General features: G+C 37.1%; 1 protein-coding gene and 1 pseudogene across 2 annotated transcripts in view; both read left to right on the forward strand.

Annotated features, from left to right (window-relative positions):
• The window catches only part of EFCAB7 (EF-hand calcium binding domain 7), a 46,995-nt gene extending 27,208 nt beyond the window's left edge, over positions 1-19,787 (forward strand). For both annotated transcript variants that reach the window (XM_077892085.1, XM_077892084.1), the window contains 6 exons: positions 773-930; positions 1,565-1,698; positions 8,373-8,521; positions 16,251-16,460; positions 18,431-18,538; positions 19,531-19,787. In XM_077892085.1, the coding sequence (XP_077748211.1) occupies positions 773-930; positions 1,565-1,698; positions 8,373-8,521; positions 16,251-16,460; positions 18,431-18,538; positions 19,531-19,605 (834 nt within the window). In that variant the 3' untranslated portion in view covers positions 19,606-19,787. The remainder of the gene's footprint in view (positions 1-772; positions 931-1,564; positions 1,699-8,372; positions 8,522-16,250; positions 16,461-18,430; positions 18,539-19,530) is intronic.
• A 590-nt stretch (positions 19,788-20,377) lies between these two features.
• LOC144304498 (glycerophosphodiester phosphodiesterase 1 pseudogene) lies at positions 20,378-21,183 on the forward strand (annotated as a pseudogene).
• Positions 21,184-24,993: the final 3,810 nt, after the last annotated feature.

Below are 24,993 nucleotides of genomic sequence, written 5' to 3' on the forward strand. Positions count from 1 at the left end.
TTGCATAATAATTAGATTCCAGTGCTTCTGTCTACATGACTGGACTCTTAAACATATGGCTAGCTCATACAAATAGAGAACTCTTTGAAATACATTTAATTTTTACTTTTGCTTATTGAAATTTGATTTATAAGTCATATTTTTATATTTGTTTTTTTCATATTTTTATATTTGAATCAAACTAGGGAACTGTAACTCAAAAATTATTCTGAGATCTCTCTCTTTGCTACCTGTTGAAGTCGTTTGTATCACATGTTTTTGAAGATTATTGGGGAAGATTTAGAAGTTATATAACTTCTTACCTGTTATAGTATTAGGCATTTGTTTTTAAAATATATTACAAACTACAGGGATCCCTGGGTGGCGCAGCGGTTTGGCGCCTGCCTTTGGCCCAGGGCGCGATCCTGGAGACCCGGGATCAAATCCCACATTGGGCTCCCGGTGCATGGAGCCTGCTTCTCCCTCTGCCTATGTCTCTGCCTCTCTCTCTCTCTCTCACTCTCTCTCTCTCTCTGTGACTATCATAAAATAAAAAAATAAATAAAAAATATTACAAACTACATCTAATGGTCTTTTTTTTTTTTTTTAATCTAATGGTCTTATGCTAGGGCTACCTTTAATAAAAAGATTTTGAAGCCTGTAAAAAATTGATAGAAGCATAATAGAGTTGGTGAATATTGATAAATTGCTTCTAATACTTCTGTTTCAGAAGAAAGATAAAAAATCATTAAGACTAATAGTGGTTGTTGTTTTTTAATTCTTTTGAGAAAAGGTGTTTGGTTGGACTGGTGAACTAGGACCTGGAATTTACTGGTTAATTCCTTCCACAACTGGCTGTAGGCTAAGGAAAGAAAGAAAACCAATAACTGAAGAGGCCCAACTTGTGTACAGAGATGAAACAGGGGAATTATTTCTTACAAAGGAATTTAGGTAAGTTTTGTTTGTTAAGGTTAGGACTATAACATCTAGATTGGTTATAGATCAATAGCCTATCCTTTGGCCAGCTTCCACCTCCACCCCCAGATTCTAATACAGTAATTCAGCTCATTCACTAGGCATCTGAAAGTGACTTTCCATTCACGGGTCTGGGATTGCCATTCATTTCTGGGTTCCACACATTTGGCAAAATAACTTTAGTCACACATGTATAGATTTCTACCTGACTAGACACTGCCTTAGGAATAGACCCTGCTAGTTGCACTGTTAACTTAGATAACTGTCAAATATGAAATCCAAATGCTTAGGTGGTTCTCTCATACCCTAGATATATACAATAATATCTGGAAGAAGAAAAAGAAAAAGAAGGAGGAGGAGGGGGAGGGAGAGGGGGAAGGACAAGAAAACCGGAAGAGAAAGTAGAAAGGAAGGAGGGAATTACTATTCATTGAGTTCTTACTATGAGATACTATGGTTCTTTTAAAACCTTGTTTATCTCCTATTACACTGAATAAGAAATATATCTAGATACATTTAAGTTCACAAAAATTGTTTTAATGCCTTAATATTACTTCCTTTTAGTCTAGTTGCCTTGGGGACAAATTATTTCCTATCTTTATAATTTTAGGTCAACTTTATCAGATATATTTGAAGTAATTGATTTAGATGGAAATGGTCTTCTAAGCCTTGAAGAATATAATTTTTTTGAATTGAGAACAAGTGGTGAGAAATGTGATGAGGATGCTTGGGCTGTCTGCCGAGGTAAGCACTTATCTTTTTCTTTTCTTTTTTCTTTTCTTTTAGGTTTTATTTATTTGAGAGAGAGAGAAGTATGTAAGTGGGAGAAGGGGTGGGACAAGCAGACTCTGTGCTGAGCTCAGAGCCAGATGCAGTGCTCAATCTCCAAGACCCTGAGATCGTGACCTGAGCTGAAATTGAGTCAGTCACTTGATCCACTGAGCCACCCTGGCACCCCACACTTTTCTTTTTCTTAGTGGATATATTAAAAATATGTAGCATCCTTTCATCGTTAAGAAATAAAATATAAAACTATGAAGATAGAATATTATTACGGCAATTAGGACAGTTAAAAAGTAATAGCATTGTGGGGCACCTGGGTGGCTCAGTCTGCTAAGTGTCGCCTTTGGCTCAGGTCATGATACAGGCAGGCTCTCTGCTCAGTGGGGAGCTTACTTCACCTTCTCTCTTGCTTTACTTCCTGCTCACACTCTTTCTCGAAAATAAATAAAATCTTAAAAAGAAAAAGGAATAACATTGTGTATAGACCATAAAGATGTAAACATTTGTTTTCCTTAAATTGATAGTTATTGTAATATGTAAGTCAAAAGAAAATATCAATTACTTAAATGTAATTTCATTTTTAGCCCTTGCTCTTTGGAACTTAGAATGGAAAAAAACTTTGTCCCAGCTCTTTGATACTAATAGGATTGAAGTTGTCAAGAGCCCCAAACTGTGCCCAGGAGAGGGCAGCAAAGAACTAATAGGCTAGGGTTTTATTAAAAATTAAGCAGTTTCAAGGACTTTTTTTTTTTTTTAAGATTTTATTTATTTGAGAGAGAGAGACAGAGATAGCGAGAGAGCACATACAAGTGGGAAAGAGAGGGAGAAGCAGGCCCCCTGCTGGCCCCCTGCTGAGCACGTGGGACATGATTCTAGGACCCCAGAATCATGACTTGAGCCGAAGGCAGATACTTAACTGACTGAGCCACCCAGGTGGCCCTCCACGAAGTTCTTTATATATGTTAAGAATTCTTTAGTCTCTTGTATTTGAGCTGAATTAAGAAAGTACATGGAGGTATAAAAACTAAAAATACCAAGATGGGCAAAGAAAAATACTGAGAATGAGACAAATTCTGTTATCTCTTAGGAGAAGTCTGGGAAGAGGGTAGGACTTGTATATTTAAGCCAAGGACTGAAAGATCAAAGGGAAAACCAAAAAGCCATAGCCAGCTATGGATCACAGAGTAAGAAGGCCAGAATGCAGTCAGGAGGCACATTAACTCACATATTGGTGTCATTGGGGTAACAACGTATCCTACCCCTTTGGTTCTTAAAATGGTCTAAGCTTGGCAAAATCAGTGAGCCAGGTGGGAGTCTGCTAAATCTATCTATCTAAACAGCAAATAAAGTAGAAGTGTTATTAATACAAAAGTTTTCAAAAATATATATTTTTGACTGAAAGTTTATATAGTATAATCAGGAACAAGAAATACATATTGATTTATATTATTAAGCTTTGTTTTTTTGTAATAAATTTATTTTTTATTGGTGTTCAGTTTGCCAACTTACAGAATAACACCCAGTGCTCATCCCGTCAAGTGCCCCCCTCAGTGCCCGTCACCCATTCACCCCCACCCCCCCACCCTCCTCCCCTTCCGCCACCCCTAGTTCGTTTCCCAAAGTTAGGAGTCTTTCATGTTCTGTCTCCCTTTCTGATATTTCCAACACACTTTTCCCTTATATTCCCTTTCACTATTATTTATATTCTCCAAATGAATGAGAACATATAATGTTTGTCCTTCTCCGATTGACTTACTTCACTCAGCTATTCAACATAGTGCTGGAAGTCCTAGCCTCAGCAATCAGACAACAAAAAGACATTAAAGGCATTCAAATTGGCAAAGAAGAAGTCAAACTCTTCCTCTTCGCCGATGACATGATACTCTACATAAAAAACCCGAAAGCCTCCACCCCAAGATTGCTAGAACTCATACAGCAATTCGGCAGCGTGGCAGGATACAAAATCAATGCCCAGAAATCAGTGGCATTTCTATACACTAACAATGAGACTGAAGAAAGGGAAATTAAGGAGTCAATCCCATTTACAATTGCACCCAAAAGCAGAAGATACCTAGGAATAAACCTAACCAAAGAGGTAAAGGATCTATACCCTAAAAACTACAGAACACTTCTGAAAGAAATTGAAGACACAGATGGAAAAATATTCCATGCTCATGGATTGGCAGAATTAATATTGTGAAAATGTCAATGTTACCCAGGGCAATTTACACATTTAATGCAATCCCTATCAAAATACCATAGACTTTCTTCAGAGAGTTAGAACAAATTATTTTAAGATTTGTGTGGAATCAGAAAAGACCCCGAATAGCCAGGGGAATTTTAAAAAAGAAAACCATATCTGGGGGCATCACAATGCCAGATTTCAGGTTGTACTACAAAGCTGCGGTCATCAAGACAGCGTGGTACTGGCACAAAAACAGATACATAGATCAATGGAACAGAATAGAGAACCCAGAAGTGGACCCTGAACTTTATGGTCAACTAATATTCGATAAAGGAGGAAAGACTATCCATTGGAAGAAAGACAGTCTCTTCAATAAATGGTGCTGGGAAAAGTGGACATCCACATGCAGAAGAATGAAACTAGACCACTCTCTTTCACCATACACAAAGATAAACTCAAAATGGATGAAAGATCTAAATGTGAGACAACATTCCATCAAAATCCTAGAGGAAAACACAGGCAACACCCTTTTTGAACTCAACCACAGTAACTTCTTGCAAGATACATCCAGGAAGGCAAAAGAAACAAAAGCAAAAATGAACTATTGGGACTTCATCAAGATAAGAAGCTTTTGCACAGCAAAGGATACAGTCAACAAAACTAAAAGACAGTCTACAGAATGGGAGAAGATATTTGCAAATGACGTATCAGATAAAGGGCTAGTTTCCAAGATCTATTATTAAGCTTTGAATAATAAGATTGATAGTAAAAAGAATATTATTTTTAGGAAGATATAATCATCTTATAACTTTAATGATACAATCTTTTGATAGTCTATTGTTGGTACTAGAGCACATTCAGTAAGAGTGAATCATAATTAGAATTTTCTTAAGGTAAAGTTTTTGATAAATAAAGTTTTAGTTTAATTAAATTGGGGGAGCCTGGGTAGCTCAGTTGGTTAAACATCTGACTCTTGAACTCAGCTCAGATCTTTGTCTTAAGGTGGTGAGGTCAGGCCCTGAGTAGAGTCTACTTAAAAAATAATAATTTAATTGGTAGAATTGATAATTATTATCTTTTTTTTTCTTGTCTTTATTTGTTCATGAGAAACACGGAGAGAGAGAGAGAGAGCGAGGCAGAGACACAGGCAGAGGGAGAAGTAGGCTCCATGCAGGGACCCTGACGTGGGACTCGATTCCAGGTCTCCAGGATCATGCCCAGGGTTGAAGGCAGCGCTAAACTGCTGAGCCACCGGGGCTGCCCGATAGTTATCATCTTTTGAGAAATTACTGTATATTAGTTTTTTTTTTTTTTTAATTTATGATAGTCACAGAGAGAGAGAGAGAGAGAGAGAGAGAGGCAGAGACACAGGCAGAGGGAGAAGCAGGCTCCATGCACCGGGAGCCCGACGTGGGATTCGATCCCGGGTCTCCAGGATCGTACCCTGGGCCAAAGGCAGGCGCCAAACCACTGCGCCACCCAGGGATACCCCGTATTCTAGTTCTAAGTACTCTCTCTCTCTTTTTTATTTTTATTTTTTTTTAGAAGTGGTAGGAGAGACGGAGAGAGAGAATCTTTTTTTTTTTTTTTAAGATTTTATTTATTTATTCACGACAGACACAGAGAGAAAGAGAGAAGCAGAGACACAGGCAGAGGGAGAAGCAGGCTCCATGCAGGGAGCCCAACGCGGGACTCGATCCCAGGTCCCCAGGATCACACCCCGGGCTGAAGGTGGCACCAAATCACTGGGCCACTGGGGCTGCCTGAGAGAAAGAATCTTATGCCGACTCCACGCCCAGTACAGAGCCCAATGTAGGGCTCAATCTCACAACCCTGAGATTGATGACCTGAGATCATGACCTAGCTGAAATCAAGTCAGATGCTTAACCAAGTGAGCCACCTAGGTGCCCCTAGTTGGAAGTACTTCTATATACATCAGCTCTCTGAGGTATATTCTTACGCTTGTTTTGCGAATAAGGAAACAGAATCAAAGAGGGTAAAATTTCACAGCTGAGTTTCACACCCAGGCAGTTAAACTCCAGAACCTTGAATACTCTGCTGCAAAAAATTCCTCAAGACTGGTTGACTTAAAAAATGATTTGGAGGGAATGTCTCCTTCATCAACATTGAACTATTGCAAATAATTGGACTTTTTTTAAGTTCTGAAGATTTTATTTTTCTTGTCTTACATAATATTAATTTTATCCATCCTTCTCCATGAAAATGAGAAAATGTATTATTTATCTGGAAGATCATTTTAATAAACTTTTTTTATACTTAAAGTTACCTTAATTTTTATTATTTTTTATTAAGACTTTATTTTTAGAGCAGTTTTAGGTTTATAGTAAAGATTGCATAGATCTCCCATATATTCCTTCTCCACTCTACCAATTTCCCTTATTTTTAACATCTTGCCATTAGTATGACACATTTGTTAAAATTGATGAACCAATACTGATGCGTTTTTATTAACTAAAATCCATAGCTTATATTAAGGTTTTATTGTGCTGTACAGTTCTCTGGATTTTGACAAATATATAATGTCGTGTACTTGACATTACAGTATCATACAGAATAATTTAATTGCCCTAAAAATCCTTTGTGCTCTACCTATTCATGTATCTATTCATCCCTTCAAACTTCTGGCAACCACTAATCATTTTACTGTCTCTCTAGTTTTGCCTCTTCAAGAGTACCTTGTTGTTGAAATATCATGCAGTATGTAGCCTTTTCAGACTGGCTTGTTTCACTTAGCAATATGAAAATTTCATACTTAGACATCTTTTTTGGCTTGATAGCTCATTTCTTTTTAGCACTAAGTAATAATTCCATTGTATGAAGGTACCATAGTTTGTTTATTCATTCACCTATAAAGACATGTTGGTTATTTCCAATTTTTGGCAATTACGAATGTAGCCATGTGCAGGGGCACCTGGGTGGCTCAGTCAGTTAAGCATCTGCCTTCAGCCCACGTCATGATCCCGAGGTCCTGGAATCAAGCCCCACATTGGGCTCCCTGCTCAGCAGGAATCTGCTTCTCTCTCTCTCCCTCTGCTGCTCCCTTTGCTTATGTTCTCTCTCTTTCTCTCTCTCTGTCAAATAAATAAATATAATCTTTTTAAAAAAACACTCGTGCATATTTTTGTGTATATATAGTTTTCAATTGGTTTCAATTCATTTCAATTCAGTGATTGCTGGCATAGTAAACCTATGTTTAACTTTAAAAGAACTGCCAAATTGTCTTCCAAAGTGGCTGTACCATTTTTTATTCCCACCAGGAATGAATGAATTCCTGTTGCTCCACATCCTCCTCTGCATTTGGTATTGTTAGTTTTTTGGATTTTAGCCATTCTAATAGGTGTGTATCTTGTTTTAAATTGCAATTCCTTAATGATGGGATCTTCTCATATGCTTATTTACCATCTGTATATCTTGTTTGGTAAGGTTCAGATCTTTTGCTCATTTTTTGATTGAAGTGTTCATTTTCTTATTTTTGAGTTTGAAGAGTTCTTTGTATATATTGTATACAAATTTTATTAGCTGTGTTTTGCAAGTATTTTCTCCCAGTATATGGTTTGTCTTTTCATTCTCTTAATCGTGTTTTCCACAGAGCAAAAATGTTTACTTTTAATGAAATCCCACTTAACTATTTTTCCTTTCACGTGTCATGCTTTTGGTTTGTGTGCTTTTGATGTTGTATCTGAGAACACATAGCAAAACACAGAGTCACCCAGATTTTCTCCTGTTATCTTCCAGAAATTTTATAGATTTGTACTTTGGTTCTATGACTCAGTTAATTTTTGTGAAAGATGTAAGATCCTTATCTACATTTATTTTTTTGCCTATAGATGTCCAGTTGTTCTAGCACCACTTATTGATAAAAACTATCCTTTCTCCTATGAATTGACTGTTCCTTTGTCAAGTATCAGTCATGTATATTGTACAGGTCTATTTCTGGGTTCTCTATTACACTGATCTGTTTGTCTAATCTTTTGCCACTACTACACTATCTTGAGTACTATAGCTTTAAGAATGTCTTGAAGTTGGATTTTTTTTAAGATTTTATTTATTCATGAGAGACAGAGAGAGAGAGACAGAGAGAGAGAGAGAGGCAGAGACACAGGCAGAGGGAGAAGCAGGCTCTATGCAGGGAGCCTGATACAGGACTCAATCCCAGGTCTCCAGGATCACACGCTGGGCTCTAAACCGCTGAGCCACCTGGGCTGCCTGAGCATCTGACTCTTGATTTCAGTTCAAGTCATGATCTCAGAGTCATGGGATGGAGCCCTACATTGAGGTCTGTGCTTGGCAGGGTTATGTTTCTCTCTCTCTCTCTCTCTCTCTCTCTCTCTCTGTCTCTCCCCCTGCTTTTGCACACACACACTCTTTCTGAAATAAATAAACCTTTTAAGAAATTAGGTAAGAAAGAAGCTTTTGGGTTTTTTGACAGACAATTTTGATACAAAGAAGAATGAACTAACAAGACAAGGCTTTATGGATCTGAATCTAATGGAAGCCAATGATCGAGAAGGAGATCCTCGTGACCTTTGGGTAACTGTACACTCAATGGGCTACAATAAAGCTCTGGAATTGACAGAGGTAAAGCAATCTGAAAGTTTTGCAGTGGGTTTAATGTCCATAATAATTTATTTTGTTAACATTTTCTTGACACATGACTTTTGAATTGGGCACTCAAATCCTTGAACTTCAATATATGAATAGTGAGTGCAGCAATGTGTTTCTGCTAGTTTATGTAATTAAGTTCCTGTTCTTATCTGAAATTTAGTTACTGCCAACATTTAAGTAATTCAGGAACAAAGGAGTTTGAGTATATGAGATGCAGAAAAATATTGGTAATTAAAAAATTCTGTTTCTTAATTGGTGATGGCTATTTTAGTTGCTAAAGTCTCATTTCTATAGGGAATTCTTTGTCCTAAAGAATAAAGCCTAAGAATAAGGGGAATGTGTCTGTATAAGAATTGGAATTCTGATCTTTTGACAAAAAATACTCCTTGGGTTAATATTTGTAAAACACTTGGGATGGTGCTTGACTTATATATATATTGTGTATATATTAGCTATTACTATTAAGACTAGCAGTAAGCCAGAGAAATAATAAAAATGAGGCCTTACTTCTTAAATTCTGTATTTGGTGTCAAGTTTAAAATAAAGAACTAATGAGTTTCACGCCATGCATCAGATAATAGTACATTTGTTGTTTGTATCCTTAAAAATAGTATCTGTCCTTTCTCCAAATACATCAGCTCAGGAGGATAATACTAGTAGTATCAACAAAGTGTATTGAGACTTTGGTTTAAGACCTAGCTTTGACATCATTCAAAATCTCTTTTAAACCTCTTTTCTGAGAAGTTCTCTATAATTTTTTTGCCATTTTAAAAAAGAAGAGGTGAATAGTTACAGTAACTTTTTATATCCTACTTTAACCTAACAGTTCAGTGAATCCCACATTCTGACTATGGTGCAAAATTAACTTCAAATCTTTGAATAATATTGTATCTACTACACATCCCTTAGCTTAATAAGAGAAATTAGTTAAGAGCAATTTAAGACATTTTACAGCATTTACTGATGTCATTGGCCTTTGAAACCATAGGCAAGAAGGATTTCTGAGATAAAACTCTTTTTTAAAAGATTTATTTATTTATTTATTTATTTATTTATTTGAGAGAGAGAAAGCAGAAGAGTGCACAGGGAGGAGGAGAGGGAGAGGGAGAGGGAACTTCAGCAGACTCCTTGCAGAGCCCAGAGCCTGACTCGCGGATTGATCCTACAAACCCATGAGATCACAACTTGAGCTGAAACCAGCAACAATTGGACGGTTAACCAAGCGAACCACCCAGACACCCTTGTTTTGTTTTTAAAAAAAATTTTTTTTGTTTAAGGATTTTATTTATTTATTCATGAGAGACACAGAGAGAGAGGCAGAGACACAGGCAGAGGGAGAAGCAGGCTCCATGCAGGGAGCCTGATGTGGGACTCAATCCCCGGACTCGAGGAACACGCCCTGGGCCAAAGACAAGCTCTAAACCACTGAACCACTCCGGTGTCCCAAAGGTTTTATTTTTAAGTAATCTCTACACCCAACATGCAGCTCAAACTTATAACCCCAAGATAAAGGATCGCATGTTCTACCAAGCCAACCAAGTGCCCCAGTTGTGGCCTTTTGACAGTGAAATATTTTGACCCATCCTGAAAATAAATATACTGTTATTTGTAGTGTCTATTCATAAACCATAGAGAAATAGTCAACTGTATAAAATCAATTTGGAAATGCTTAGAGAGTCTTTTGGAGCATAGTCTCAGTACACTTACTACCATTTTTTCCATGTTAATTTAGTTAGATAAAGACTAACCACATCCTTCATCAATTTAGGGAATTTTTTCCTCAATGATTAATATCATAGCTGATTTATCTCTATTGGTGTGAGTGGTTTCATGGAGAATTTTATCTAGCATCCAGGTGGCCATTCTGGTTTTACATAAGGAATTTAGTCAGAACAAACTGCTTAGTATGATCTGTTAAAAGTATTTCTATAATACTTTTAAAGTACTTGTATAGTATCTATAATATAGCATATTGGCTTCTATAGAACTTTTACTTTGTGTCTCTTCCTTTATGGTCATTATTTTAGGTATCAAATAATATATTTGTTTTTCTTTTTTTAAAGTAAGCTCTACACCGAATGTGGGGCTTAAACTCAAAACCCTGAGATCAAGAGTTTCATGCTCTACCGACTAAGCCAGTCAGGCACCCCTTGTTCTTTTATTATTATTTTTTAAGATTTTATTTATTCATGAGAGACACAGATTGAGAGAGGCAGAGATACAGACAGAGGGAGAAGCAGGCTCCCTGCATGGGGAGCCTGATGCAGGACTCAGTCCCAGGACCCCGGGACCATGCCCTGAGCCAAAGGCCAACGCTCAACCAGTGAGCCACCAAGGCATCCCTCCTTGTTCGTGTTTTTTTGTTTTGTTTTGTTTTTGTTTTTTCCTTGTTCGTTTTATTTTTTTTATTTTTTTTTTATTTTTATTTATGATAGTCACACAGAGAGGGCGAGAGAGGCAGAGACACAGGCAGAGGGAGAAACAGGCTCCATGCACCGGGAGCCCGACGTGGGATTCGATCCCGGGTCTCCAGGATCGTGCCCTGGGCCAAAGGCAGGCGCTAAACCGCTGCGCCACCCAGGGATCCCTCCTTGTTCGTTTTTAAAGGGTACCTGATCAGAGGGGAAAAAGAATCCCCCTTTTTTTTCTATAGCATTTTTAAAAAGTCAGTTATTCTAAAAGCATACTATTAGTTTGTATATTTTACTTATGTCTGAGAGAGAGCCACAGTTTCATCATTTGAGTGTATCTCATGGTAAGGAAAGAGGTTTTACAAGAGACTAGGCAACTTACTGTATGTCAAACCTAGTGTTATTTTTCGTTTCTTTCTTTCTTTAGTATGAGACCCATTAACAAACAAAATTTAGTCAGGAGCATCCAAATTTAGTCAGGAACATCCAAAAAGTCTTCTTGGCATAGATACTTTTGGTTTACAGAATAATAGTGGAGACATTGTCCTAATTCAGTAAGGTTTATAGAGTTGTTGGACTGAAAATATTACACCAGCAGACAGTAATGCTAGGAGAAAACAACAATTCACAATTAACTAATTGGTATAAAAATATTAGGTACTTTCCACTAGTGATAGGAATGTATATATGTGGTAACATTTGATTTAAAGGATTCGAGGGATCCCTGGGTGGCGCAGCGGTTTGGCGCCTGCCTTTGGCCCAGGACGCGATCCTGGAGACCCGGGATCGAATCCCACATCGGGCTTCTGGTGCATGGAGCCTGCTTCTCCCTCTGCCTGTGTCTCTGCCTCTCTCTCTTTCTCTCTCTGTGACTATCATAAATAAATAAACATTTAAAAAAAAAAAAAGGATTCGAGTAGGGGGAGGTAGCTCAGAGGGATGCATGAAAATAGGTTATGGGGATTAAAGAGGACACTTGTGATGAGCACTGGTTGATGCATGGAAATGCTGAATCTAATATTACACTGGTTAACTATACTGGTATTAAAGTAAATATAAAAACATAAATGGTTCATGTAAGACCTGAAGTTCTGACTGATTTAGTTAATGCTTATAATAGTTCTAAGACAAGGAGGCTATTCAGTTAAGATATTAGCTTTAATTTGCTAATATTACAAATATTACTGAAAACTCCTGAAACTAATATTACACTGGTTAACTATACTGGTATTAAAGTAAATATAAAACCTGAAACTAATATTACACTGAAACTGATATTACACTGAAACTAATATGACACTGGTTAACTATACTGGTATTAAAGTAAATATAAAAACATAAATGGTTCATGTAAGACCTGAAGTTGTTCTGACTGATTTAGTTAATGCTTATAATTGTTCTAAGACAAGGAGGCTATTCAGTTAAGATACTAGCTTTAATTTGCAGTGATTCTTTGATATGTGCGATTTTATTGAGTTAATATACCAAGAGCATGACCTGACATTTTCATATTTGAAAAAAATAAAAGGTTTATGATAATCTAGGAAGAATCGGTCTGTGGTCTTATGAATGTGTTCCAGTTGGTTTGAATATATCTCTTGAGTCTTTTGCTGAGAGGAATTTGGAAACCTTCTGTGGTACTTTCTTGAATCATGTATAATGTAGGTAAATCTAATGTCTAGGTGAGTTCTAATTTGATCCCACCTATTAAATTAATAGATATGATGTCACAAAGAATAATCAAAGTATCAGTTACAGTTTACATTTTGGGAAAGGACTTAGGATTTTTGGAAATCTCATTATTTGAATGGTTTTAGTAGACCAAGACAAAATTCCATTTATTTTAATTATTCTAGAATTTACTATGTACTCTCAGTTTGTCTTATTTTTTCCCTCCATAGTCAGGCATAACCAGTCATTTTTACTTTATTTTTTCTTATTAAACCCTCTAATTCAGTGTTCAGAATTAATAGATTATCCATTCACTGTATCAACCTGTGAAGGCTATCAAAGAGCAACATAACTTCTTTATTGTTCTTACTACAAGAGCATTGCCTCTATTTCACCATGACTTAATAATTTGTTCCTTTATTGAATATACAAAACACATGTCTAGTTTCTCCCTCTTTTTTCTATTTTTTTAAAGATTTTATTTATTTATTCATGAGTGACACAGACAGATAGAGAGGCAGAGAGAGAAGCAGGCTCCATGCAGGGAGCCTGATGCGGGACTCAATCCTGGGACTCAATCCTGGGACTCCAGGATCACGCCCTGGGCTGAAGGCAGGTGCTAAACCACTGAGCCACCCAGGGATCCCCTCTTTTTTCTATTTTTTAAAAAGAATTTCATTGTGTAAATTCCTTTTACAATTCAGAACTGGGAGAATTTTACTTCTTTTTTTAGATTTTGAGAGCTATGTGATATCTTACCTCAGTTTTGTCTTGCCTAACAGGTAGCTGAGAGCCAAATTTTGTGCTAAATTTAAGTATCATGGCCTAAGCTGGGTTTTATTATTACAGTCTTCCTCATCTTCCTTACTGTATATTGGTAATTCTGCAATTAACAATTTATAGTGAATAGTATTCTTGCTTATAGTATCCTTCCTATACTATCCTATAAATAAAAGATCAAGCCCATGAACAGAAAATATAATGTATAATTATATTATATATTAATAGGGAAGCTTTTTTTAGAGTAGATAAAGATTTTTAAAGTTTTAGAGAACAGGGATGCCTGGGTGGCTCAGCGGTTGAGCATCTGTCATCAGCCCAGGGCGTGATCCTGGAGTGCCAGGGTCGAGTCCCACATCAGGCTCCCTGCATGGAACCTGCTTCTCCCTCTGCCTGTGCCTCTGCCTCTCTCTCTCTCTCTCTCTCTGTGTATGTGTGTGTCTCATGAATAAATAAATAAAATCTTTAACAAAGGCCTTTTAAGATTTTTACTTTCACAAATCTTTATGTATTGATATTCTTTGATTGAATAAAAATGATAACCAACCCTTGAAAAATAGCAAAATACCAGAATCTGTTCAATATTAAAAAAATAAATTAAACCTTTAAAATTCCATAATCGGGATCCCTGGGTGGCTTAGCAGTTTAGCACCTGCCTTTGGCCCAGGGCATGATCCTGGAGTCCCAGGATCGGGTCCTGTGTCGGGCTTCCTGCATGGAGCCTGCTTCTACCTCTGCCTGTGTCTCTGCCTCTCTCTCTCTAGATCTATCATGAATAAATAAATAAAATCTTTTTTTTTAAAGACTTTATTCATTCATGAGAGAGGCAGAGACACAGGCAGAGTTGCAGGCTCCATGCAGGGAGCCCAATGCGGGACCTGATCCCAGGACTCCAGGATCATGCTCTGGGCCGAAGGCAGGCGCTAAACTGCTGAGCCACCCAGGGATCCCCAGATAAAATCTTTAAAAAAAATAAAATTCCATAATCATTCTTACAACTATCATAATCTTTTTTAAAGAATTCTACATTATAAAATATTTTCACACATATCACCTATTAGATATTTCCAACAACCCTTGGCAGAATATATACTATTTGTTCCCATTTTTTTCAATGAAGAAACTAATCCTCATAAAAGTTCACTAACTTTTCCAGGTCACATAGCAAGCAAATGGCAAAATCCAATTACAAACCCAGATCTTCTGCTTTCTAGTCCAGTGATGTTTCATTTTACTGTCTCTCTTATAAGAGTGACTTTATTGGGCAGCCCAGGTGGCTCAGCAGTTTAGCGCCACCTTCGGCCCAGGGCGTAATCCTGGAGTCCCGGGATTGAGTCCCACATCTGGCTCCCTGTGTGGAGCCTGCTTCTCCCTTTGCCTGTGTCTCTGCCTCTCTCTCTCTCTCTCTCTCTTGAATAAATAAATAAAATCTTTAAAAAAAGAATGACTTTATTATTGCCAAAGGTTGGAATCATTAAAAACTTTCTTAAAAATAAAAATTTCTGCTGATGTTCTGCTAACTTCAGGCTTCTTTTGTCCCCCAAATAAAAAGATGACCAGCTGTATGTATAAATTCACTATTTATTCAACAGATAATACATTGGATGCCTACCATGTGGTGAGTCTGTAATAAAGAGGCACCAAAGATCAATGATGAATAGTCAGAATTCTTGCTTTTATGGTATTTACATTCCATGAAGAAGAATGATAAATTAAATGGGAAATAAAATCATTTCAGAAACATTTGGAAAGAAACAAACCAGAGACCAAACTAGGGAAGAATAATGCGGGGGGACAGGAGATTGGAAGACCCGAGCAACTCTCTCTGCAGAGGTGATCCATAAGCCTCAACCTGAAGATACCCATGTAAAAAGATGTGAATCTTCTAAGCAGATAGAATACTATACACAAAGTCTCTGATGTAGGAAAGAGCTTTATTTGTTCTGGGATCTGGATGATCAGAGTATTGGGACTATAACAAGGCAGGAGGACTTGGTTGGACAGAGAGACAAAGGCTCCTGTGTTGTGTTCACCATCTTTTGGCTGTGGTAAAGACTATAAGGGACATTAGAAAGATCCATTTCCAAATGCAGAATTCACTTAGATCTCAGATTTTGAAGGTACTTTTACACTAACTTTGAACTGTACATTTCTTTTTCTACATTCTTTTTGGTGCTCTATATCCATGATTTAAGTTTATAATTGTAAGTATAATAATTCTTTTATATTCCCTTGATGACTTCTTTCTGTAGCCTTAAAGTTAGAAAAGGATATTAAATACCTAATATGACATATATTCGTTTTAAACCAAATGGAGGGATGGTGCTGTGACTTAAAGGAGGTATTACCGATTTGCTTGAGATTATGGTTTTCTTTCCTTTTTTCTTTTTTTTAAATCATCCTTCCTCTTTTTTTTTTCTTAGATTTTATTTATTCATGAGAGACAGAGAAAGAAAGAGAGAGAGAGAGAGAGAGAGAGAGGCAGAGACACAGGCAGAGGGAGGAGCAGGCTCCATGCAGGGAGCCCTATGTGGTACTCGATCCCGGGTCTTTGGATCACTCCCTGGGCTTGAAGGCGGCGCTAAACTGCTGAGCCACCCTGGGCTGCCTTGGTTTTCTTTCCTTTTCTGTGAAAATTGTCAGTTAACATGCTAACAAAAAGAATCATAGTTTCATGCTTTTTATATTATTGGATTCATAGTACTAAAATCTTCGAAATGTGTATTGAAAAGGACAAATTAGAAGGTACAGTACATCTTAAATCATTATAAACATATTAATAATTTATTTTAAATTCTATCAGAAGGCTAAAGCAAGATTTGATTTTTCTTTCTTATCAGGCATGTCCATTTATCATTGATATCTATGCAGACAAATGCAAGCCAAGAATTAAAGCTGTCCATATGGAGGCATGCAGTGGGCAACTCGAGAAGGCCATCTGTAAATCTGTTCTTAACAAAGGCAATGCCAGGGTAATGGATGGCTATGAAGATATAATTGTACATACTTATAAGCATGACACCTGGATAACATCAGTTATTGAAAACAAGGTATTATTTATGAGGTGGTTCTCTTCATAACTGCATTGTTTACTAATGTGTTCCATCTTCTTTCTTATTCTATTCTTACATAGTAATTAGTATCACATTGTATTAATAATATTTATAATGGGCAGTTCTTCTCTGGTTTCTAATTCAAATTGAGCATCATAATTTTTACGCATTTTTAAAAGTTTGAGATAATTATATTATGAAAATTAAATATTTGGGATCTCTGAAGATAGAGCATAATCTGGGTACAAAGTAGTTTGTCTTCACACAATTATTTCAAATAACAGACAGTGGGTTTTAAAGAAATGTAAACAAAGTAAAATAATTTACTCAACTTTTTACACACTTTGAAATATCAGAAATTTTATAGATTGTCATCATTTTATCTAATATATTCCACTGCCCAGGAACTATTTTTATCAAGCCAATTATTGCTAACTTTAGCTACCATCCCTGCTACTTCTGATATTGCAGGCCAAGAGAATACATGCATAAGTGCTAAGGGATACCAAGCTTTCTAGAAACGTAAATTTTCATAAAATCTTAACTCTAGATGGCTAGTTTTTAGGACTGTTGGGTTATTTCTTTTAGTTCCTGGGTGAGACATTATTGTTATGCCTACCATAAATTTCTTAAAGTGCTTAAGGTTTGGCTGAGTTTTGAGTCAATGTGAGGACATACTATGTAACTAACTCTTCTAGTCATTATAGGGGCCACTATAAGTGTAATATGGTCTCTGCTTTCATAGGCTGCTTGGGAAGACAAAATTAATACTCTCAAAAGCCAGAGAATAATTGGATGTTATATTATATAAGACTGTTTATTTGTGTAGTAGTTTTACTGTTTTTGTGTTTCTTGTAGCTGATGTTAGTTTGGACCATAGAAGTTGAGGAAGGAGTTATGATGAGGGGAAGGGGACTGTGGTATGGGATTGGAGACAAACGAGGTAGGATTAGATATGTAGAGACAGCCATTAGAAGCAGAGAAACAAAAAAAAAACAAAAAAAAAAAACAAAAAAAAAACAAAAAAAAAAAAAAAAGAAGCAGAGAAACAGTGTAAGGAGTAACATGAGACGGTTAATGTGAAGTATAGAGGAAAGAGTGGGAACATCCACTATGCAGAAACAGAGAACTTTATTTGGAGAGGAGTATTACAAAGATAAGTAACATAGGTTGGATGGGTTCAGATTATATATATATTCTTAAAAATGAGGTAGAGGACTAGGGTCCCCAGCCAGGAGATTCCAATCTTCAAGTGGATCATAAAGCTTTGAAGGGTGATTCCTAAGACCTAGCATGCCTTGCCTTCCATCCTCTACATTTTATTAGAACTAAAAGGGTGGCTGGGAGTCACTATCTTACCAGTTTCTGAGTTCTCTAGTTAGCTGTCAATTCTCAACCCTCCATCACCTTCCTTTCCCTCAAGGAAAATTAAACTTCCCTGCACCAAAATGAATAATAGTTTAGAGTTTCCCATTTGCCAGGCTCTTTACATTTATTAATGCATCTACTTCTCACAACAACCCAATGAGATAAATACTATCTGTATTTTACGCACAGAGAAACTGAAGCATGAGGACGTTAAATACCTTGCAGAAGGTCACATGCTAAGTAGTAGAGCTGAGAAATGAATCCAGGTAGTCTAATGTTATCCTGCCCCTTTGAATTCGTTGGGGAGTGCTTGTAGCTTCTTTAGCAAGGGAATACTTTGGTACCTACATTTCTTTCATTGACCAACTTCATTCTGCCTTCTCTTGCTTCCTATCCATCCTAGAGGCTATCTATTATCTATGATCTGACATCTAAGTATCTCAAGTATTGCTTCTTCCATTAGGTCTTGCTTGCTAACCCAGTCTGAGGTAATGTTTCTGTGTTTCTATAATTTCTGTGTTTCTACTGATTCTGTGAATACCTCTATCATAAGACTTACAAAGTGTTTTGTAATAATCATTTTGTTTGCATTTATATAGTCAGATAATAAAGTGATTATTCACATCAACAATGAGCTAAGTAAAAACTGCGTAAACAACAGAGGACTCAACATATTTGCAGTAGAAGTGGCACCAAAATCTACAATGGTAATGTGGTGTTTTCTAATTAAAGTTTTTTCTTTTATCAATTTGAAAAAATATTTTTACTATTAACACTATGACTAAATGGAAATATGAAATGAAGTAGAAAATTATTTTGAGTGTGATATTTATATTATTATCATGCTATATTAGGAATTAGGAGATTTTGGGTTTAGTAGAGTTCTGTTTGGTTGAATGATTATGAGAGATTCACTTAGCCACTCTGTTCCTGTCTCTTTAAATGTAAAACTAGTATAATATTACCAGCTTTAGATAGTTCACAGGTTAATGTAAGATAAAAATAAAATGTTGTACGTGACAGTACTTTGCAGCATCATACAGAAAAACAATGTAGTGCTTATACTAAATGGCAATTTTGCTAATCCAAAATATTTTCATCTACGTTATTAAGATTTTCTAATGTAACCTGAAAGAGAAAATGCCTCTAAGTTTCAAATAACCATCTAAGTCAAGAGCCAGGAATAGTTGTAGTTTCTGGTGTTAGCAGAGCTGTACGTTTCTAATTTAGTCAGAGGTTCAAAGGCAGAGATCCTGGAACTGGTGTAGTGAAGGGAAAAAGGAAAAAAAAAAAAAAAAAAGAAACCTTCTATTCTTATCCTTTCTTCCTCCATTCTGTCCATGAAATCCTAAAATATTCTAGAACCAAATAAAGAGGAGAGATTCTACAGAATCCCAATGAGGATTTTGGAAAATGCTCTAGGCTTGGTGAAAAAAGGATATTTACTCCCTTTCCACTATTCCTCTTTACCCACATTTATATACTATCAAATACTATATTTGAGTAGAATTTATACTGAATTATTCTGTTAGACACCGGGTTATATTTGTAGTTCCCCACTAAGGACAAATGGTATAGAATTTTATCTGCAGAGGGATATGTTTTGCATAGGGTCTAGAAATGTTTTCCTGTTAAAAATTAGCCAAAAATAACAACATGTGAAAGGAAAGTAAAAGTTTTCTATTTTTTTTATATGCAGGTTTGTCAACATGTAATGCCTCTGAATGAACGACAAGAATGGATATATTATTGTGTGTATTCCCTTATGTCTTAAATATCTTAATTCTACTGGAGACTATCAAACTAAGAATTATTTCAGTGTTAGTCTGTTATTTGTTGATAAACTAAATGCTAATCAATTTAAATGATGTACATAAATAATCTAATTATATTTATTTTTATACCCATGTTATATACTTTATTATTGAAATATAAATAAATAGTGTTTTTAATGCATGGCTTTCTTATTAATTTAATGGTAAATCTGGGCATATTTCATTTACCAGCAGTAAATCAAAGTAAAGTTACAGATAAGCTTTTAAAAAGTAATATTCGGCTGAGTGAAGTAAGTCAGTCGGAGAAGGACAAACATTATATGTTCTCATTCATTTGGGGAATAAATAAATAATAATAAATAAATAATAGTGAAAGGGAATATAAGGGAAGGGAGAAGAAATGTGTGGGAAATATCAGAAAGGGAGACAGAACGTAAAGACTGCTAACTCTGGGAAACGAACTAGGGGTGGTGGAAGGGGAGGAGGGCGGGGGGTGGGGGTGAGTGGGTGACGGGCACTGGGGGTTATTCTGTATGTTGGTAAATTGAACACCAATAAAAAATAAATTAAAAAAAGTAATATTCGATGAATTCTACAAAATCATGTATACTTTTGGTTTAGTTTTACTCATCAAAAAAAAAAAAACCTCAAGGAAAATGAAAATAGGCCAGCTTCAGCTAGTGCCTTGGGGTCTTACGCTGACTTCTCACTGTTCTATCCCAGGAACCCAACAGGTTACAGACTCCCATCCATGCCACTGTGGTCACAGGCATGTGGCTGTGGGAGGACCTGGGGGCCTCCTGGGTTTTTTCGCTTTCCTCCTGTTGCTGCTGCTGCAGCAGCATAGCTCCTGCAAAACCTGCCTCTCCACCAGCAGCTTCTATCTCCTGTTGCACCTCTTTAGCTTTGAGCTGATGCTTCCTCTTCCAACCCCTTCTGGGCCTGCAGGTGTTCAAGCCCTGGAAACTGTTCCACCATCATCCATAGCGGCGGCCATTTGGAAGGCAGGTACAATTGGAGCAACAGGCCCAGAGCTGGATGTTGAATTTACTTCTGAGGGGATTCTTGTCTTAATGCACCATAGCACAGTAGGTATGACAACTGATGGTAGTGGTTGATGAGTGATTTGGCAAATAAAACCTAATTCTGCAGCAAATCACAGATTCAGGAATGATTTCCCTGATAAGAAGATCTCTAACATAAACCATTAATATCACAGTTTTCTTAGAGGCCATACAAATGTAATACTGGTGCTCTAGGGAAAATGTATATGCAGTTTCTTCAACTATACAATCTGCTCTGGTATCATGTGCTCTTTCTTGCCAAAAGTGATCAATAAGATGAGACAGATCATTATGTTACATAATGACATTACCTCACAGAACTTGGAGCCTTAGCCATCCAGGAGATAGGAAGTCACACTATGATACATGTGTTTCAGTCTACTACATGTGGTAGTAGACATTTTGCTGAATTAGAGCATGCATAATATCTTGTAGTACTTGTATGGAATTTCAGCTTTCCTCATGCAAAAGCTTTCCTCATCCATTGTATCCCTATACTACTCAAAGAAGTAGTTAGTGAGGGACGCCTGGATGGCTCAGCAGTTGAGCATCTACCTTCGGCTCAGGACGTGATCCTGGAGTTCTGGGATCGAGTCCCACATCAGGCTCCCTGCATGGAGCCTGCTTTTCCTCCCTCTGCCTGTGGCTCTGCCCCTCTCCCTCTCTCTCTCTCATGAATAAATTTTTAAAATCTTAAAAAAAAAAGTAGTTAGTGAAAGGCATTCATATTGTTGCTGGTGAAAAATTTTCCCTTCTTTCTTTTGTTGCTGAACTCAAACTTGTCTGTGCACCCAATGTGCAGTAAGCCAATGTCTGAGACCCCGGTTTTTAAGCAAAGAAAGCTTTATTATCAGGGATCCCTGGGTAGCGCAGCGGTTTGGTGCCTGCCTTTGGCCCAGGGCGCGATCCTGGAGACCCGGGATCGAATCCCACGTCGGGCTTCCGGTGCATGGAGCCTGCTTCTTCCTCTGCCTATGTCTCTGCCTCTCTGTGTGTGTGACTATCATAAATAAATAAAAATTAAATATATATATATATATATATATATATTAAAAAAGAGAGAGAGAGCTTTATTATCAGAAGAGCAGCCCACTGAGAAGACAGGAGATCATTTCCAAAGTTGCCTTCCCTGTTGAGCCTAGGGACAGTTTATATATGTTTGGAGAAAGAGGTAAATACATGAGAGAAGGGTGAAGAATTTCTTGAACCATGAAGTGAGAGGCCTTGAAAGAATCTAGAGGTATGCATTCTTCCAGACTATGAGGTGCCATTTGGGACCTGGTATGATCAGGTACATCAGATAATTTTAAGACAAATGTTACCATCCAGTACCCATTAGGTTTCTGCAGTGGGTAAACAGGGAGTTGGGGTGAAAAAGGCAAAGTTAATGTAATGATTGATCGTGCGTGCATGAGATTAAGAGATGCATAAAACACAAGTAGGGAACAAAATAGGATATAAAGCTAAAATAATCAACTAATAGAAAAATAGTTCTGCTTCTGCTTTTTTTATATATATATATACTTATTTATTCATGAGAGACACAGAGAGAGGCAGAGACACAGGCAGCGGGAGAAGCAGGCTCCACAAGGGAGCCTGAAGTGGGACTCCATCCTGGAACTCCCAGATCATCCCCCGGGCTGAAGGCAGGCACACTCAACTGCTGAGCCACCCAGGAGTCCCTGCATTCGCTTTCAAAACAGGTCCAGAAACCAAGCATCTGGCCTCACTTTCTAGATTCATTGGCTGGACTAATAATTAAATAAACATAAAACATTAACAGGAGAAAAAGAATTTTCATTATATAGATATGGGAGGCTGACAAAGATGTGAAACTCACAGGCAGTCAGCCAATTGAGGCTTATATACCATCCTGAGCAGATGAGAGAGGATAGGAGTCTGGGGCTTCAAAGGGGAAGACAATTCACAGAAAGATGAAAAGAGTGAATGTTGGGTAAACAAATGTTTGCCATGCCATTGTTGATAAGTCTTTCTGATCTAAAAAGATTATCTCTAGTGGGACACCTGGGTGGCTCAGTGGTTGAGCATCTGCCTTTAGCTCAGGTCATGATCCCAGGGTCCTGGGATTGAGTCCTACATCAGGCTCCCAAAAGGATCTCTTCCTGGTATAAGCCATGTATCTGAATTCTTTTAGGCAATTAAGGGGAGGTAATAAGCTTTTCCCAAATTGCCTTCAGCTCAAAAGTATCCACATGTTAAAGCGGCACATTTTGGGGTGGCATATTCTGCTACTTCTCAATACCTTTGATAAAAATGTGGTTATGAGTTCCATCTTGGTTCCAGCTGTGTCACTGACAGCATGTTAGAAGACTGGAAATCTCTAGTTCTCAACTTTTCCCCCAGGAAGAAACAAGTTTATAGAAACTGCCTGCTGGCCTCATTCAGGGATACCAAAAGACCCTTTGTGCTAGCCCAAAACATGGGGGATTAGGTGGCTCACACAAGCAATAGTCAGTAATCGCATTTTTATCTGAACAAAAGCAAAATCCCATGTTGCCACCATGCTCCATGGAATACCTGAGTTCCACTCCATTGCTCTTGAAAATCTGGGTCTGCAAAAAGACACAACAGCTTCTGTCCATGACCTAACTGAGGCATACATTGAAACCTAGTGAGGAGGTTAAACATAGACTGAATTGTGGTTGGTTAAGATACAAATACACCGGAAATGCACGATCACTCAGAGTTTGCATTTTGAAACTTGCCACAATTATACAGTTTACTTATCAAATATTGCGTTTAGCTATGTACTATGATGTCAAACTTGTGACCATATTAGTGCAATCTGAAAAGGAAAAATATGCAGATGCAAAAATTGCCATTTAATTATATATTTAGTTTTCCAATCAGAAAATATAACTAAGGACATCTGGGTGACTTAGTCATTTCGGCGTCCAACTCTTGATTTCAGCTCAGAACATGACCTGATCGTAGGGTCATAGGTTGTTCAGTGCAGAGTCTGCTTCTCCTTCTCCCTCCCCTTCTGTTTCTCTCCCCTCCCAACTCATCCTCTCTCTGTCTCAAATAAATAAAAATTTTTTAAAAATAAAATACAGTTAAGCAAAATTTGGAGAAATTCATTTTTATGTTAAACCAAAATCTAATCACAACAGTAGGGATACAGTTAACCATTGAACAACATCAGTCCACTTATATGCAGATTTTTTTATACTACAGTACTATAAGTGTATTCTCTTTACATTATTGTAAGAAGAGAGTATATAATACATATTCAAAATACATGTTAATCAACCGTTTATCTTATTTGGTGAGGTTTCTAGTCAACAGTGGGCTATAAGTAAAGTTTTGGGGAGTCAAAAGTTCTAAATGGATTTTTGACTGCAGGCAGTGCACACCCCTCTAACCCGTGTTGTTCAAGGGTCAACTGTTTTGTTCTGACAGCCAATTATTTTTTTAATAAATTTACTTATGGGTTACTTTTAATTAAATGTATTTAAAAACAATAAGAATGAATTCTAAACATTTAATGAAGACTAGTACAGTGCATGAAAAACTATATTAAGCAATTAAGAACTGCACGACCATATCAATAATAGAATATGTTGCCAGCTAATGTCAGCTTTTGAAATAGGAATACCAGTATGGCAGTATATTATTTTTGTGCTGGTACATACTAGCCCATTGTTAAATGTCATTTGATTTTTGGCTCTTGAGTTAGGCACCTGTAAAATGGGTTGTCATTATTTAGCAACTTCAAATGTTAAGTTGATGTGTCTAAAAAGTAATGCAACGTGAAAGCATTTTACTAATTGCCAAATGCTTTGTAAATCCAATAAATGTGACCGTATATTCCATTTTCACAAAGTATTGAGCTGCAGGAAGTTTTATCTTCCACTGCTGTCTCCACTTAGACATATTAAGCCTTTCCCCCCCTCCACTCCCTTCCCATTACTCATTAGATAGAGTCGAACAAAACAAAACCTTTTCAGGATAGTTTTGCACAGATGGCTATATTATTTTCAGAGGTAACTTTGCATGTGGTTTAATTTAAAAAGCAGAAGGATCCAGCTTACCTAAAAGACTTTTAGATGCCAACCCCAAATCTCTCCTGTGTTGTAAATCCCATTCCTGCCTGTCTCCTTAGTATTGGCATTAAAGCTACTGTGAATGAGTTTTACTTACAAACACTCCCTCAATATTGACTTTTTCCCATTATTGTTTACAGATGTTCTAGACTCTCCATCTTTAAGAAACCTCTCATTCCCCATCCTTATCATTTCTGTCTTTCCCTTGAAAAAATTGTCCATGTTTGCTATGCCCATTTTCTTGACTTTCATTCTT

Source organism: Canis aureus, chromosome 3 (assembly GCF_053574225.1).
Source record: "Canis aureus isolate CA01 chromosome 3, VMU_Caureus_v.1.0, whole genome shotgun sequence".
NCBI classification, from domain to species: Eukaryota; Metazoa; Chordata; class Mammalia; order Carnivora; family Canidae; genus Canis; species Canis aureus.